The sequence below is a fragment of the Oncorhynchus kisutch genome, linkage group LG20 (assembly GCF_002021735.2).
Source record: "Oncorhynchus kisutch isolate 150728-3 linkage group LG20, Okis_V2, whole genome shotgun sequence".
In the NCBI taxonomy this organism is placed as follows: domain Eukaryota; kingdom Metazoa; phylum Chordata; class Actinopteri; order Salmoniformes; family Salmonidae; genus Oncorhynchus; species Oncorhynchus kisutch.
Genome location: NC_034193.2, coordinates 39,879,465 through 39,895,702, shown reverse-complemented (window position 1 = coordinate 39,895,702; position 16,238 = coordinate 39,879,465). Strand labels below are relative to the sequence as shown.

The 16,238-nt window shown below is 43.0% G+C and overlaps 1 protein-coding gene across 2 annotated transcripts; it reads left to right on the top strand.

The window, feature by feature from the left end:
• Positions 1-905: 905 nt before the first annotated feature.
• On the top strand, positions 906-15,208 carry LOC109865680 (aftiphilin). 2 transcript variants are annotated; one of them, XM_020454048.2, is made up of 10 exons: positions 906-1,090; positions 3,077-4,988; positions 5,700-5,863; positions 6,347-6,476; positions 6,807-6,863; positions 7,159-7,290; positions 9,430-9,490; positions 10,317-10,400; positions 11,147-11,270; positions 13,461-15,208. In XM_020454048.2, the coding sequence occupies exons 2-10, from the start codon at positions 3,114-3,116 to the stop codon at positions 13,612-13,614; spliced, it is 2,781 nt and encodes a 926-aa protein (XP_020309637.1). In that variant the 5' UTR covers positions 906-1,090; positions 3,077-3,113; the 3' UTR covers positions 13,615-15,208. The 2 variants fall into 2 exon arrangements, with proteins under 2 accessions (XP_020309637.1, XP_020309638.1); XM_020454049.2 differs by lacking the exon at positions 10,317-10,400 and having other exon boundaries at positions 907-1,090.
• Positions 15,209-16,238: the final 1,030 nt, after the last annotated feature.

Below are 16,238 nucleotides of genomic sequence, written 5' to 3'. Positions count from 1 at the left end.
TGGTAGGACAAGGAACAGGATGGCAGGACAAGGAAGAGGGTAGGCAGAATGGTCAAAACCATGAACCAGACAGGCGCAAGGGGAAACCACTGGATGGGAATGGCATTTAAATAAAGGACATAGTGTGTCCTTTATTTGAGAACATTTTGATTATATATTGGTTAACTAATATTGATTAACTTATAACTACAACAGACTACATATTTCAGTATGATATAATATTTAAGTGTGATTGGAAATTAATAATTGAATGGTTATGAAGTCGTTAATAATTATGTGGAGTATTATGTTTACACGGTGACCTTTCAGTTCTGCAATAATTAAATTATGTTTCTTTTGAATCATGGCATATTTACAATACATTCATGAACTATGCCAGTAGATTATATTGTAGGGGCACAGGTTATTATTAAAGAGTAGAATGGTGATTTTCTATTCCCTCGCCTTGATGCTTGACAATGGCTGTGTATGTTGAGAAGCTCTTTCAGTGGCCTATACATTTTCAATTAAAATATTTGAATCAAGAGCCATGTATCATAGATGAATCAATTAATTTGGGAAATTTGGATTGTGGATTGTTTCAAATTAAAATGATTGAGGATTATTATAGACCTAAAGAGAAGTATGCAGTACAGTATATTTTCGTTTGCTCAGTTGACCAGCTGCTTGAATGGGAGACCAAGTGATGGCTCACTCTTCTAACTGACCTAAAAGAAGCCCCCAATTTACTTGAGTCCTTTTCTATTAAGGTATCTTAACGTTTACTCGAGTATGGCAATTGGGTACTTTTTCCACCATGAACTACTACTCAGTAATACTACAGCCAGTGCCGATGGATTTTGGATGCAGACTGTTCTCCGCTTGTTCATGAACTCTAGTATGCTCTGCTTCTCAAGCAGTGGAAAAACCAAAAGCTCTTGTTGCATGCTGGGTAATATTCGGAGAGAGAAGGAGCCAAAGTAGGATCATCATAACCGGCTGACTCAACCTAGTTTTCTCAGTCAGAGCGAAACTACTTTGCTGTCTTGTTTTAAGTCTGACAAGTGTCCACTTCATCTGAACCATGGGAATGAATGGTCAAGATCTTAAGGTATGCCGAAATGTTTATTGGTACACTGCCAACCAACCCGGATACGATGAGACTAGCTAAAGCAAGCTAGCGAGAGACGGGAGGACAACTTCATAGATAGCTAGCTAACAGTTAACGTTAACTAAAAATGTCAGTGTATTAGCAAGCTAGCTAGCATCATAACTACCTACCTACCTAGCTAGTTACTTTGTCACTCCTGTCCTCATATCGAATCAATGTACAAAAAATATGTTCATAATTTAGCCTATTGCTAGTTAGCTATCCATTCGCATAGGCTACCAGGTTGTTGTTATTAGCTTGCTAGCTACGCCATTTGTGCTGGCTAGTGGTAGCTAACTACACAGGCTACGTATCTCGGCTAACTAGCTAACAGCCAGCTAGCTAACTATCCCCCTGTCCTCCCCAGCTGATGGAGAGTACGGTGTATGCCAGCCATGGCCTGTTTTCCGTTCTAGCCTAAGCCTGAATGGCACGTATGGTAATTTATCTGTTAGCATAATCAACATGATTTATTCAGCTAGCTAGTTAACTATCTGGTTAACGTGAGCTATTTGGCTAGCAACTAACTTGTTTCGAGTTGCTAACTAGCTACCTATCTTTGCTCGGCTACAATTTAGCTAAATAGCTAGGTTGTGGGTAGTCGGCAACAAATTATCATAGGAAGGGTTGCGTGTTTTCTTTGTTTTGCTTACCCAGAGGTTTCTAGATAGTGGTCTGTCATCACCTGTCAGTTTTAGGCTTGTTGACAGACAGTCTAATTTGGTGAATGAATAACTAGCTGGACAAGACATAGGGTTTGAGGACACCTGTTTCTGATGTGTCAATTAGTTAACAATGTTGTATTATAAAGAGATTCATGTTGCATTATGAATGTTTATGATACAACATATTATAACACATACCATATCATGCAATCACAGAGCCCATAATAAAGCAATAGGCAGTGTTATTTGTTGTGAATAGCTATCATATCAGATCATTTGTCTTTAATGCCATCTTGCTTTCATACACAGTATCAGAAGCCACTTCAAGTAGCCTAGAGATTTAACAATGTTTCAAATGCCTTCCAAGGTTTCATGGCAAGGCTTACTAGGCCTAAGATATCTAGTCAAGGCTTCGTGGGCATGAATTCTCTGTTCTGAAACATGTCCATATTTGTGTCCAGTTTTGACTCAGAACTGTACTTTCAGAGCTCTAGTCTGGATGCGAGTAAAGCACACTGTGGGCTTATAAGTGCATTGTGCAAGTTCAGCCTTGAGCATCCAAAAAGAACATCAATAGTCTATGCCCTATGTCTGGTTTAGTGATGAATTCAAAATTGTCAAGGAAATGGATCACAGCTGGACAAAGAAATGGATCACACCTGGAGGCACAACACGCCTAGGCCTATGCTCTAAATCTAATATTTCAAAAGGAGGCATTCTACATATCTTGACGGGCCTATGTCAATATACAAATACTACACACACACAACACTTAGGTCAATGCGAACACAAATTGGGTACAAAGTTCATTGGTTGAAGTAATTAGGCCAGTTTAGATTAACACAACAAATATTTGTACTGATAAAATAAATTGTGGCTCATTTTCAGTTCTCATTTGCTACTATTTAGGTAGGTCATAAGAAATGAGTGCTCAACATTGCCTTTCGGGCCTTTTCTACATCACAACACCACTTCACCATTATCACTTAATTACTGTCAATTTGAAAACAATCTGTCCACTCTTAGTCTGGAGAGCTTTGGTAATTTAATTTGGGTTTACGGCTGAAGCAACACACCAGACAAAGAAAACAGCCAAGATCCTAGACAGCCAAGATCCTCCCCCAGAGACCGCTTCTAGGTCTGTAGGCTAACACATTGTCGTTTTGTAAATTCTGACCGTTTAGCCTTCAGAAATGTGTTTTTAAGAGGGAAATAGTGTAATTTCTAGCATTTATATGCCCTTCATTGTTTGGTCACACTGACTAGTGTCTTTACTCTCCAGGTGTAACCTCAAGGCGTAGTGTGACAGCTTTAGGACCATGGAGCCGGACGTGATCCGCATGTACTCCTCCTCCCCACCCCCAATGGAGGACGGAGCTGAGGAAGAGGACGAGGAGTTTGGGGACTTTGGGGGCTTCTCTGGAGTTCCGACCAGCACCAGCTTCAATGAGTTTGACACCCCAGCGACCTTCAATCAGACCCCAGCCTTGGCTGCCACTTCACCACCTGAACTCCTCAACAATGGAGGGGTGGTTAGGTTGTCAAACCTCAGTTCAGGTCCCGTGGGAAGGGGTCCCGTGGTCAAGCGCACCAACTCCAAGTCAAATGGTGTTGTGCCGGGAGGCTGTCAGTACGACAGTCCTTTGGAGAGAACTGTGAATGTGGAGGAGTTAAAAAAGCTTGCCGACCACACTCGAGCCAATAATCATTCTACCTCCTTGGACAAATCTGGGAGGGGTCAGACTGACAACATAGACAAGCCTGTCGACTGCAATGGTGGGGTCCCGGAAGTTCTGACCAACGGCTTTGTGACTTTTGAAATAGAGGGAATCCCATCTTTGCAGAATTCGAACCACTCTAAAAAGAAAGGAACCACCACAGAGTGTGCCGACAACTGCCCTCCCAGCAGCCCCGAGGACGACTTTGCGGATTTCTCTGCTTTTCCTAATGTAGACGTTCAAGGATACTCCAGCGAGGTGACAAACCTCACCAGCGAGAACTTGGACAATAGCAACCGGGACGAACGGCTGGCAGAGGACACCTGCCAGCAGCAGAGGCAGCAGAAGCACTCTAATGTAGAGCAGGGAATCAGGTCAGGGGACGTCGTCAGGGACACTCCCATTACAACTGGATCCAATGACATCGCTGGCTCTGATTCTCTATCGCACCTTGCTGAGGTTCGAGACACTGATGAAGGCTTGAGCAACGGGGACGGGGGCTTTGAAAGAGACACTGCTAACTCTGAGCGGAGGAACATAGAGCCGGACTTTGCACACAAGCACTCTGCTACTGAGGTGATTGTTAGTGAGGATTCTGCCCCAGAGAAAGTTTGTAGTGAGGATTCTACCCAAGAGTTGGTTTGTGGCGAGGATTCTGCCTCCAGGGCACTTTATATTGACGAACCGGTTGCCCAGAACGGTGTGTATTTGGAGCAGTCGGAAGAGGAGGCAGAAGAAGAGAAGGCAGGTGTCAGTGAAAACAGGGGTTCGCCCGATACAGACGATGAAGATGGGAATGGCGAGCAAGCAGACGAAAAGTCTGGGTCCGAAAACGAAACAGAAACAGAGACCGAAACGTCTTTCGGCCGACCGCTGTCCACTGATGCCCTTGAGGAGTACGGCGACATCAGCACGACGGGCTCTGTGCCCTCGCCACTGCTCCAAGAGGAGACGGCCACGCCTGCCGACCACAGCCAGCTGCTGGAGGACGACGACGACGGTGAAGACTTTGGTGACTTTGGAGACTTCGGGGACATGGGCTCTTTTAGCGGACAGGGCTTTGCTGACTTTGACCAGCCAGAGTTGCAACTAGAGGAACAACCTGCACCTCCCACACAGGAACTAGTGGACCACGACAAGGACTTTGGTGAATTTGACGCCCCCAATAGCCACATTGGTGGTGGGAAGGCAATTGAGAATGAAGATAGGGGAAAGTTTGCGGATTTTCCCAGCAGCAACAGTTTTGCCGACTTTAGCTCGGCTCCTGTTGGTGCGAACCCTGATCCAGATGCTGGTTGGAATGCCTTTGATGAGCCTGTACAGGGTCAAGGGGAGGGAAATTCCTGGGCTGCATTTGGAGAGGAGCCGACCGCCAATGCTCCTTTGGAAACGGGTGAAGACGAGTGGCAGGAGAGTGAACCTGTAGCAGCCCGTTCATCCAGCAGCCATCAGATCAGTAGAAGAGACAGTCAGTCTGTAAGTTTTTCTGTGTGAGTTTGACCACTCAGGGTTTGAACTCGGTTCTCCAGCGCACCACAATAACATATTACGCCTCTCAGCTAAAGGCAAGAGAACTCATCACGCAGCTTTGTTTCTGAACCACCTCTAGCATTCAGAAATGTTGCATACTTGACAGAAAAGTAGTGGTGTTTTAAAAACCCCTCTTACACTAATCGAAGGTGCCCTATTGAATGTTGTTGTATTGTACTATCCAGGAAAAGTATGCTCAATGACACTTAGGGAAATTCTGACGCTCTCATGACGTTTATCAGAGAGCCGTACACCTGCCCTCCCTTTGGAATGTGACCAGACAGGGAATTCCACCTTTTCAAGTACATACCATTTAACAATGCCCCTCCTTGTCCTTGCTATTGGAGTCAAGCGCTACAATTTATTAAAGATTTGAAATGTGTTGATTGAATCACGTCAGTGTCGGTCATTGTTGGACATAATAGAATACAGCTTTATTGTCTATCGAAACAGACATGAATATCTGAGCTGTCTATTTTATTGTGCATACCCTGTCCAGCAATGCAAGCTAACTGCCAGCTGCCACGCGTGATAACAGAAGACCTATTCAACCCGTATCTTATTCAACAATATTGATTGTTATTAAGTGTTTGTTATATCACTGAACCAGTGTCTTATTCAACAATGTTGGTCGTTATCATGTGTTTGTTATACCAGGTGGCTCTGTGCAGTCGGCTGGAGAAGCTTTTTCTGGAAATGTTCCCCGACGCACCTGCTCCGCAGGTGAGGGTGGAGGTGGTCTCCCTCAAAACCCTGCTGGAGCCTCCTGTGAGGTTACAGCAGGAAGAGCATGAAATGATGAGCGGTGTGCCAGACAATGGGTGAGAGAAATACCCCCCTTTTTTAATTAGGGCTGGGACGATACCAGTATTGCAATATTTTTTTCTGTGGCAAAAATGAAAACACGATGCAGGCCAAACTCCTTGATCCATAACCTGCTGTATGTAAAATATTGTGTGCTATAGCTTGGAAAATAAACAGATGTGACTGGATGACAACATAATGTTTGTTTCCAGCATTAGGGCTGTTTTCCTAAAGCAATTAAACCGCTTGCATGTTTTGTTTCCTTGCCATGATGTCAACAAGTATCGGGATGCTAATATCGCCTCGACCCTAATATCCCATAACTACACACAATCTCATCAATACACAGAAAGACTCTGGTCTGCTCTATCTTTTTTTTATACAACAGATATATACTGTTACTGTGTATACTATGCAGTCAAGAATATTTGCGTACTACTATGACATATCTATGACATATTTTTTTGTTCCTGCTTTGTCATCGGTGTCCGTTGCTACAGGGCCGAGGGGGACGTGTTGTGGAGGCAACTGCTGGACATCCACGAGGCATTTGGCCTGCGGCACCAGTGGGGCGGCTCGCACAGCAACAAGACACTACTCTGCTCCCTGGGCATCGACATTAGGAACATTGTGAGTTCTGCAGCCAGTCAGAAGTCATCACATTGTCTTTTATCCCAAATGGCACCCTATTCCCTATATAGTGCACTATTTTTGACCAGAACACATAGTGCTATAGGGAATAGGGTGCCATTTGGGACATGACATTCTCCCCCTTTCTGTGACCTTGTCCTTTTTTATTAATGGTTCTGTGAGAGAAAAAACACTAACCGTGATTGTATTTCAGATGTATTGCGAGAATGTTTTAACTTTTTGTCTGTCAAATGGAAAAAGGTTGTTTAAGACTATTTGCAGTAGAGAGAGGAGGAATGATTGTGAAATGTGTTCTGTGTTTCCCCATAGCTTTTCACAGGTCAGAAGAAGCAGCCAGTGATAGTTCCCATGTATGCTGCCAGCCTGGTGAGTTAACTATATGCTGCAAGGATGTATTCATCTCCCCCTTCAAACCACCCACTTGCTCCCTCAATTGTTTTTGCCCTTCTTGAGGAAACGGAGGAAAGAGACAAATTAACTCGGGGATTATAAAATTGAAAAAACTGGTGACATTTTTGCCAACTGGTTGCAAAATGTTTTTTACTGACATGTCCTACGGTTACAACATGGTTACAACAGGTTTTAACCAGAATTGTTCAACCCTATACACATACCAGTATTTAGTACGTTTAGGATGTAACCCTGCCTCTCTGTTACCTAGGGCATGCTGGAACCCACCAAAGAGCCAGTAAAACCCATATCAGCGGCAGAGATGATCACGTCCATAGCACAACAAGTACCTCCAGTGGCCCCAGCAGAGATCATAAGCACTAGTCCACCAGACACAGCCCAGGTTGGACTCCTACATTGAATCACTATGATCCTTTTGGGGCACAATGTTTGGAATTTTGATATTTTTATATTTTGTGCTTTTTTTTCAGGCCTTTTAGATGCATTTCTTCTCATCAGTAGTCGTATGAGTATATACCAGGGCTCTCCAACCCTGATCCTGGAGAGCTACCATCGTGTAGGTTTTCAACCCTAATCTAGCACACCTGATTCTAATAATTGATTGATTGATCAGTAGAACCAGGTTAGTTTCAACTGGGGTTGGAGCGAAAACCTAGAGGAGGGTTGCTCTCCAGGAACAGGGTTGGAGATCCCTGGTGGTGTATACTGTATTGCAGAGGAGGCTGGTGGGAGGAGCTATAGGAGAACGGGCTCATTGTAATGACTGGAATGGCATAAATGGAACAGTGTCAATCCACATGTTTGACTCTGTTCCCTTTATTCCATTTCAACCTTTACAATGAGCCCGTCCTCCTATAGCTCCTCCCACCAGCCTCCACTGCTGTATTGACTGTAAGGCCAATTGTCACAACTGTATACAATGAATATAGAGTGTGTTTGTATGTGTTCTACAGTAATTGGTCTAATGTAGAACCTGAGGTGCTTTTCAAACAAGTTGGATAAATTATTTGGCTAGATCAGTTATTCCCAAACTTGGGTACGTGCAATGCCGTCGGGGTTACGCCAAATAAAAATGTGATACATATTTTCTTTATTCTTCACATTTTCAAATAGTACATTTATATTTTCCAACGGGACTATACATTTGGGTGATGTTTTTTTCTCGCCTGAGTAGCCTCGTTTCACTGCCAAAAATAAAATCATCTAGTGTTCAGTGAAATAACAACACAATGTAAAATAATTAACATCCAATCACATTAACCGTTATTCTCTCGCGAGAAACCTTCACTCTTGCACAGACATTTAGAAACTAAACATGACAATTTGAAAAATAAGCCACAGGAGTTTTTTGAGTGAGAATAAAGACGACTTTTGAATAAAGACGTATAAAAGCAACAGGTACCATTAATAAGAAGGGGCTAGAAGCGTCTTATATGGTGAGCTCCTGAGTGGCTAGGACAGGCAAGCCCCATACTATTGTGGAGGACTTCACTCTTCTTGCTGCTGTGGATATGGCTGGGACAATAGGCCAAAAAAACGATACAGACAATGCCTCCAAATAACACTGTTTCATGACGCATCAGTGACATAGCAGGAGATGTTTTGAAACAATTACTGTGTCGCATACAAGCCAGTGAATTCTATGCGTTACAGCTGGATGAGTCAAAATACGTGGCAGGCCTGGCACAGTCCAATACGTTTATGGGAGGGTCAATTAAGGAAGACACCCTCTTCTGGAAACCAGGACAACATGAGAGGATATTTTAAGTACTGGACAGTACTGGACAGCTTTGTGATGTCAAATGGACTTTGGTGGTCAAGATGTGTTGGTATCTGTACTGATGGCGCAAAAGCCATGACAGGGAGACATAGTGGAGTGGTAACACTCGTGCAAGCAGTTGCTCCCGACGTCATTTGGGTACACTGCAGCATCCACCGAGAGGCTCTTGCTGCCAAGGGAATGCCTGACATCTTGAAAGACGTTTTGGACAGTACGGTGAAAATGGTTAACTTTGTTAAAGCACATCTTCGACTGTGTCATCGACTGATAGATTGCTATACCATATGTTGTTGGTTAGCTGATACATAAAATACCTATCCGGGCATTGTAATATTTGGCAGAGAAACGTGCCCATGAAGTGGTAAGCTGATTTGTTAAATACCTATCCAGGCGTTGTAAGATATGGCATCGGTCTGCAATGTAGTCTGGTAGGAACTCAACCTTAGACTGCTGAGTTGTTGTAAGGGTAGAAGCCAGTGGAGGCTGCTGAGGGGAGGATGGCTCATATTAATGACTGGAACAGATTGAATGGAAGGCCAAGTGTTTGATGTATTTGATACCGTTCCACTGATTCCTCGAGCCCGTCCTCCCTAATTAAGTTGCTACTAACCTCCTGGGATAGAAGCAGACCATTAGCAGGCTTCCTGACCACCTGCATAGGCGAATCACCTGTTGACAAAGCTGTTCACTTTTACTGAGTGTCACCACCCTCTTCTGAGCTTGTTTGTTCCTCCTCACCAGGAAGTGCTCCCGCCCGTCCAGTTTGACTGGAGCAGCAGTGGCCTTACTAACCCCCTGGACGGTAGGTCCCTCCTCCAAACCACCTGCTGAGATAATGAATTGTCCCCATTGGCTCTATCCAGAGCTAGCCTATTCCTTTTTTCCACCACTCCATCTGTTTTGTCCAAACACACAAGCAGCCTAGACCTGTTTTTGCCTGCTGTCTTCCATTGGACAACATCATTTTATGTTTATTTCATCAACCATTGGTCATTACATGTTATAGTTTTACACAGCGTTACGTGAATTTTGTTTTAAAGACTATAGTATAAGATTACAGACAATTCTTATCCACATGCGCCAGGTTTTTGTGTATTTCATTGCCATATTGGACCATTTCTGATTTCACTTGTCATATCCAGATGCATAAAATATATTTATCGCATCAAATCTTCTCCTTATGCCTTTTGTTAGCAACAAATCATTTAGCTAAATTGCTAAATAATTTGTTCTGCCACGGCTCATGCTACAAAGCCATGATGCCATTCATACTTCAAAATGTCAATGCAGATTTTTCATTAACCTGTAGATAGAATCTCACAGTATTTTCTCATTAACACAGCTACGTCAGTTAGCTTGCACTGGGTCATGTTCATTAGGCATCAAATGGAATAAAACGGAGGGACTACCTGGATTTAAGAAACTCCTGGAGTTTCTTATTTTTCAGTCTCAAAATGTTTTCAAACCTTTCGTGCCTACTGAACACGAACCCTGTGCTCTTTCTTTGTAACTAACAATAATGACCAGCTCAGCTGCATGTCTTTTAAGTGCGTCTCTTTCCTGACTTCTTCTCTGTGTTATAACCCACTGCCGCCTCGGTCTGCCTGTCCGCTATGTTGAATGTCAAGCGAGCGGAGGCTCGTCTCTGCTCAACCTCGATTTCTTTGGGCCCGTGGAGGACTCTGGCCCTAGCAGCTCCACCTCCATCCCAGGTCAGCACAGGAAACTCTAACCCCCTGACTGCCAGATAATTTTTTTCATAAATTTGTCTGTATCCCAAATTGACTGTTTCCCTCTACACCCTATGCAGAGACCGGAGAGGATTGTATAGCGGTAAAACAATAGTGATAATTCCACCTATCTGATCGTAAGGCAAGGTTGACCTACTATCATATATGGCTTACACCGATTGAATCCTCATGGATCTTCACAGGTACACAGGGTGTAGAGGTCTAGGAGTCCATTTGGGATAAGGCCTTATTCTTTCCCCGATTCCTCTTACCTCTGTCAAAATGCACTGGGGGAGGTCAGAGAGGAGGAAGCTTGGATCTTCTCCAAATGAGTTTTGGGAAAGAGGCGAGGACTGAAGGACGATGCGAGGAATGATAATTATTAAAGAGCCTCTGCCATACTCAGTTTTCTCTTCTACTATTTGTTTTAGATGTCTTCTGGTCTTCGCTTTTAGATACTGACCTCACTAAATCAAGGTCTTGTTTTTTCTGTGTTTATATTACCAACTGAATCAGAATATCTACCAAAATATCTGGGAATTGGCTACACTGAAGTTTAATAAAGTGCATCCCCCTCCCTTGTTCTGAGTGGACTAGTAGACCATGTATGTGTCTCAACTAGCTCCCTATTCCCTATATACTGTACTACTTTTGACCAAAGTAGTGCACTATATAGGGGATAGGCTGCCATTTGGGACATATCCAATATAATGTGTTTGTGTGGTTAGGTGTGGACCCGGAGCTGTATGAGCTAACCACCGCTAAACTGGACCCCAGTGGCTCTGGGACCCGTGTGGCTGATGCCTTTGCCCGCCTTATGTCTACTATGGAGAAGACCAGCACCTCTACCAGGTTGGTCTATTACTGCTCCTCAAAAATCTTTCAGGGTGCTCAAAATGAAAATCCCCTTAAAAAAAAAAAAAAAATCTACATTAATAAATCATATCCTGAAATTCGTAACATACTAACTGCCTCTGTAGCGCACATTTTTAAGCAAGCTACTTGCAGTGCCTCCTAAAGACATGATTGACATAGCCCACACTCTTTTCCCAATCAGCTGATCGTTGATGATTGGTGTACATTTTCTAGTTAGGTAGCTCAATTATTATTTTACTCATTGTGATTTTTCTTCATTACTCCTAATAACTTCATAATAAAGCCTAATATTCATAATTTTCTAACTCATGATAAATGGCTGGCTAGTGGCTTGTGTGGATATTTTAGTATATGGTGCTTAGTTAGAATCTAGACTACCTGTGTTCAGTGCTTAATTTTGTAAATTGGGAGGTGCCGGAACAAAGTGAGTGCGGGGGGGGGGGGGGGGACCTCTGAGGTACCAGAGCGCATTATATATTTATTTTTTAAACCTTTTTTATGTTAAAGTATTGCCTGTGTATCATTGCATTTACGTAGTGGGATAGAGCAGTAGAGGAGCTTACAGAAGTTGCACACATGGGGACCATTTATAGTAGACTAGGGTCTAGGAGATGTGCCTTCTTTATTAACACATTTCATGCAATTCTACATCATTTTAAATGGCTGGTGGCAAAATCTTTTTTAATACTGCACAAATGATTGAATTGACAGGCTATTGAACTGAGCATCAGAGATGAATACAAATGACCTTGTCTTGAATCCATCAATAGCTTAGGCCTAGGTGAGTGGAGACACATTTGCACAATAATGAAGAGGAAATTATAGTCCTAAAACGGGGTGGCGAACTTGACGACGTCACGACGACTTGGGGAGGTGGGTTCAAAAAACGAAATAAAAGGGCAATTGGCGAGTGGGGAGGGAAAAGGGGGGCAGGTGCTCGGGCACAGGTAGACCGCTATCGGCGCACATGCCTGCATGCATGACTAAGTCGCTTTGGATCAAAACGTCTGCTAAATAGCAGATATTATAAATGGCACCCGCTTCCCTTTTTTATAGTGCACTACCGTTGACCAAAAGTAGTGCACTATAAAGGGAATAGGGTGCCATTTGGGATGTGACCAGAGTCAATTGCAGCCCTTGGAGATGAGAATAGCAAAACAATACAAATCTAACACAACCAACATCTCACTCGCAAACATGAAATCAAGTTTTATTTGTCACATGCGCCGAATACAACTGGTGTAGACTACAGTGAAATGCCTGCTTACGAGCCATTCCCAACAATGCAGAGTTTAAAAAATGAAGTAGTAACACAAGGAATAAAAATGAACAATAGATTGGAGCTATATACAGGGAGTACCAGATCAGTGTGTAGTAATTGGGTAAGCAATGATGCTATAAAAAGGATAACGTTAGTATATTTGCCGTTAGTTAGAGTTTATACTTTTTTATAGTCAAAAGTTAGTTAAATGGTGAACAGAGACAAGCAACCCTGGTATTTCTAGACATGCAGGGATGGAATGACTTTAATTTAACCACATTCTAGTGGGGACCCTTTGAAACTGTTGGTCTACTAGATGGAGACAGATTTTCTAACGCCCCTTACATTTTATTTACCCTTTTTATTTAACTAGGCAAGTCAGTTAAGAACAAATTATTATTTACAATGCCGGCCAAACCCGGACGACACTTGGTCAATTGTGCGCCGCCCTATGGGACTCTCAATCACGGCCGGATGTGATACAGCCTGGATTCGAACCAGGGACTGTAGTGACGCCTCTTGCACTGAGATGCAGTGCCTTAGACCGCTGCGCCACCCGGGAGCCCTAAAAATAGTACCCCAGATAGGAGTAGTAGTCGTTTCTCAATTCTCTTTCCTTGATTCCTCGTGTCCCCTTTTTCTCCCCTCTGACCTTCTCCAATGTGTCTCGAGAAGGAGGTGAGGAAAGACACATGAGAAAGGGGCGAAGCCCATTTAGAATCTGATTGAGGCTCATTAATGTAATGAAGGGGGAAGGATGAAAGAATGTGTCCCTATTCCATTTGCACCTTGGTCAAACCTAGTGCTCCACAAAGGGAATATTGTGCTATTTGGGATACATTGTGTGTGTGTGTGTGTGCTCTCCAATAAAATTGGTGTCCCTCTCCTTCTCTCTGATTCTGCAGAAAGCCCCGGAAAGATGAGAACCTAAGTGAGGAGACGTTGAAGGTGATTGCAGGGCTACCAGACCTGTCTTTCATGCAGGCCAAGGTGCTGATGTTCCCCACCACGCTGACCCCCCTGGGCTGCTCCTCTGACCCTGACCCCACACTCGACTGATCCACCCCGCCCCAACTCCATCAATGCCCTCCTCTTCTCCTCCTTATCACCGTCTGTCATTCTATCACTATATCATGAAGTTATCCTTTTTGCTTCCATACCATCATCCTTTTTTGTCATTTTCTCCCTTTTTTTATTTGTTATTTTCAGTTTTAATCTTTTTAATCAAGTGAAGCATTTAGCGATTTGTCCTTGTGAATGGAGAATGTTTAGTCAGACCTGGACTAGGCTAAGCCTGTAAGCTAAGCTTTTGTCAATAGCAGAGCAAGAGAACATGTTAAAGCAGTTTAACTTCTAGATCAAGGTCCTTGAGAGAGGCCGCTTGTTTATGATAGGAGAATCAATGTGTACATAATCAGGGACGAATTGTGTTGGTTTTCAAAGGTGGCTTTTACGTTTCTCATTGTGGCGGGCGTGTGTCAATGTTTGTCTTTGTGAGGAAATGAAACACTGGTTGAACCTCTTCAAAGCGAGGCTTGAGTAAAGTGAAGTGGGATATACACTGAGTGTAGAAACCATTAGGAACACTTTCCTAATATTGAGTTGCACCTCCTTTTGCCCTCAGAACAGCCTCAATTTGTCGGGGTGTGGACTCTACAATGCATACCACAGTTGTCAAGTTGACTGGCACCCATATACACAATCCATGTCTCAATTGTCTCCAGGCTTAAAAATCCTTATTTAACATTTCATCTACACTGATGGAAGTGGATTTAACAAGTGACATCAATAAGGAAACAGCTTTCACCTGGTCAGTCATGGAAAGAGCAGGCAGTCCTAATGTTTTGTTCACTCATTGTATGACTACGTATGTGTGTGTAAATGTATGTGACTTGAAACCACACTGCCTGCAAAATCCAGCTGAATGTTGTTTTCCCTGTTGTGTTAATGGCCTTAGTTGTTTTGTTTTGTCCTTTTACATAAGGCCTAGGTTTGATTCTTAACTTGATTTCTTAACCCATGGCTAAAAATGCGCTCTTAATGTATGCTCATTCGTTAAGCGATTTAACTGTAGCCAGTTTTTCTTGCGTCTCCCATTGATGCAGTCAAACAGCCATGAAAATGGCGGTATGTCACGGACGACTGTGTTTTGTGTTGAATTCTATTCTTTAGAACTTTATTCTGTTTTGGGAACGGGTGGTAAAAAGAGGGGGAATCATGGTTTAAACCACTGACAGAAATTATACGAATGACTATCAGTATAGCTGGTCTGAGTGAAGGTCAGCCTACATTACAAGGGAATAAGGGACCAATTTCTGCTTCCATGTGTCTGGTTATACACTTTTATGAAGTTATTTTTCTTTTGTTTAGTTTTGCTGACATTCTCTACCTATTTTTTTGTTATACCACTGTCAACCTGTTCCCAGGAGGATTTTGCACATTGTAAAGATGAAATGGATGTAATCATAGTTCACTGTGGCTTTAGACTGTGTACTATGGACTGTAAAATGTATGGGGAAAATTCCTATGGAAAAAAAATAACTTGAAGAGCCTGTGAAAAGGTTAACATGCATGTCCGGGTTCTTTTCAGACTTTAAGTGTGTAAATTTTACTTTTAGTGTACACAAGAAATTAAAATAATTTAAGAGAAAAAGTGCTCAGTGGTCCTTCATGCACCATTACTTCTCCCAACAAGGAATGAATGAACAATGAATTCATATTCATACAAACTTGTCTCTTGTGCATTTTATATTTATTAATTCTCTAAAACTCCTAAGTGGGCCTCATTTAAAACCAGGCCTAGAGAAACAGTTTTCATATACTGTTTTAATTCATAGCCATTGGGCTTGGTCCACAGTAGTTCTGAAAGGGACAGTATGAGTAGCAGTGTGGTCTTACGAAGAGGACACGACACACTGGACTTGGGGCCATGACTCTAGCCAGCTTGTTTTAGACATAGTTAGCCAGACTACTGAAAATCCAATGCTTGGTATGTCTAGGTGTCCAAGGACTGCCCAAAAGAGTCCATAACCTGTGTACAGAAGATATGCGAGTAAGCATGGGCAGTTGGATAGGTATGTACCTTGAGGCAGGCAGCTTAGTTTCTAAACTTTGACCGGCAATGCTGACCACCTGGAGTGATGGCAAGTATATTAAAGAAATCAAAATGGTCCGTCAAAGGGATTTGGGTCCCACATCGGTTTGATGTGCAGGAGCAGACCAAACGACCAGGTCCAACCCTCTCACCTCAGGTTTTTGAAAAGGACAGGAGTCAAGGGCCTTTGCTCAATTCCTGTGTCTTCGCTCTCCTCCTTTTCACCTTTTTCAAAAGTAATGAGGTAGCGAGGAGGGAAGGTGGACAGAAAGGTGCTTGTTTGAAATGAGATGGTCCTTCACTCACGTGTCATATTGATAAAATAGCATAGTTTTTAAACGTGCATGATTTTCTACTCCGACAATCAACAGCTGATTCAAAGGGGTTGGGGCAGATAAAGCTTCTTTTGTGGGATACACTGAAATCACACACTCATCGAACCACATCAGTTTCCGGGTCACAGAGAACAGACTTTTGACCAAATGAGAAAACCCTAAGGAAATGCAATTGAGATTCTCCCATGGCAACCAAAAGTCTTGAACCAAAGAGTGCAGCCTAGCCAGGCCATTTGTCAACTCCAAAACAGGAA

Excerpts from the sequence above, each read along its gene's own strand:
- LOC109865680 (XM_020454048.2), top strand. The coding sequence starts at position 3,114 with ATGGAGCCGGACGTGATCCGCATGTACTCCTCCTCCCCACCCCCAATG. Across the intron at positions 9,491-10,316 it reads CCTTACTAACCCCCTGGACG|CGAGCGGAGGCTCGTCTCTG; the intron begins GTAGGTCCCTCC and ends TTGAATGTCAAG. Across the intron at positions 10,401-11,146 it reads CAGCTCCACCTCCATCCCAG|GTGTGGACCCGGAGCTGTAT; the intron begins GTCAGCACAGGA and ends TTGTGTGGTTAG.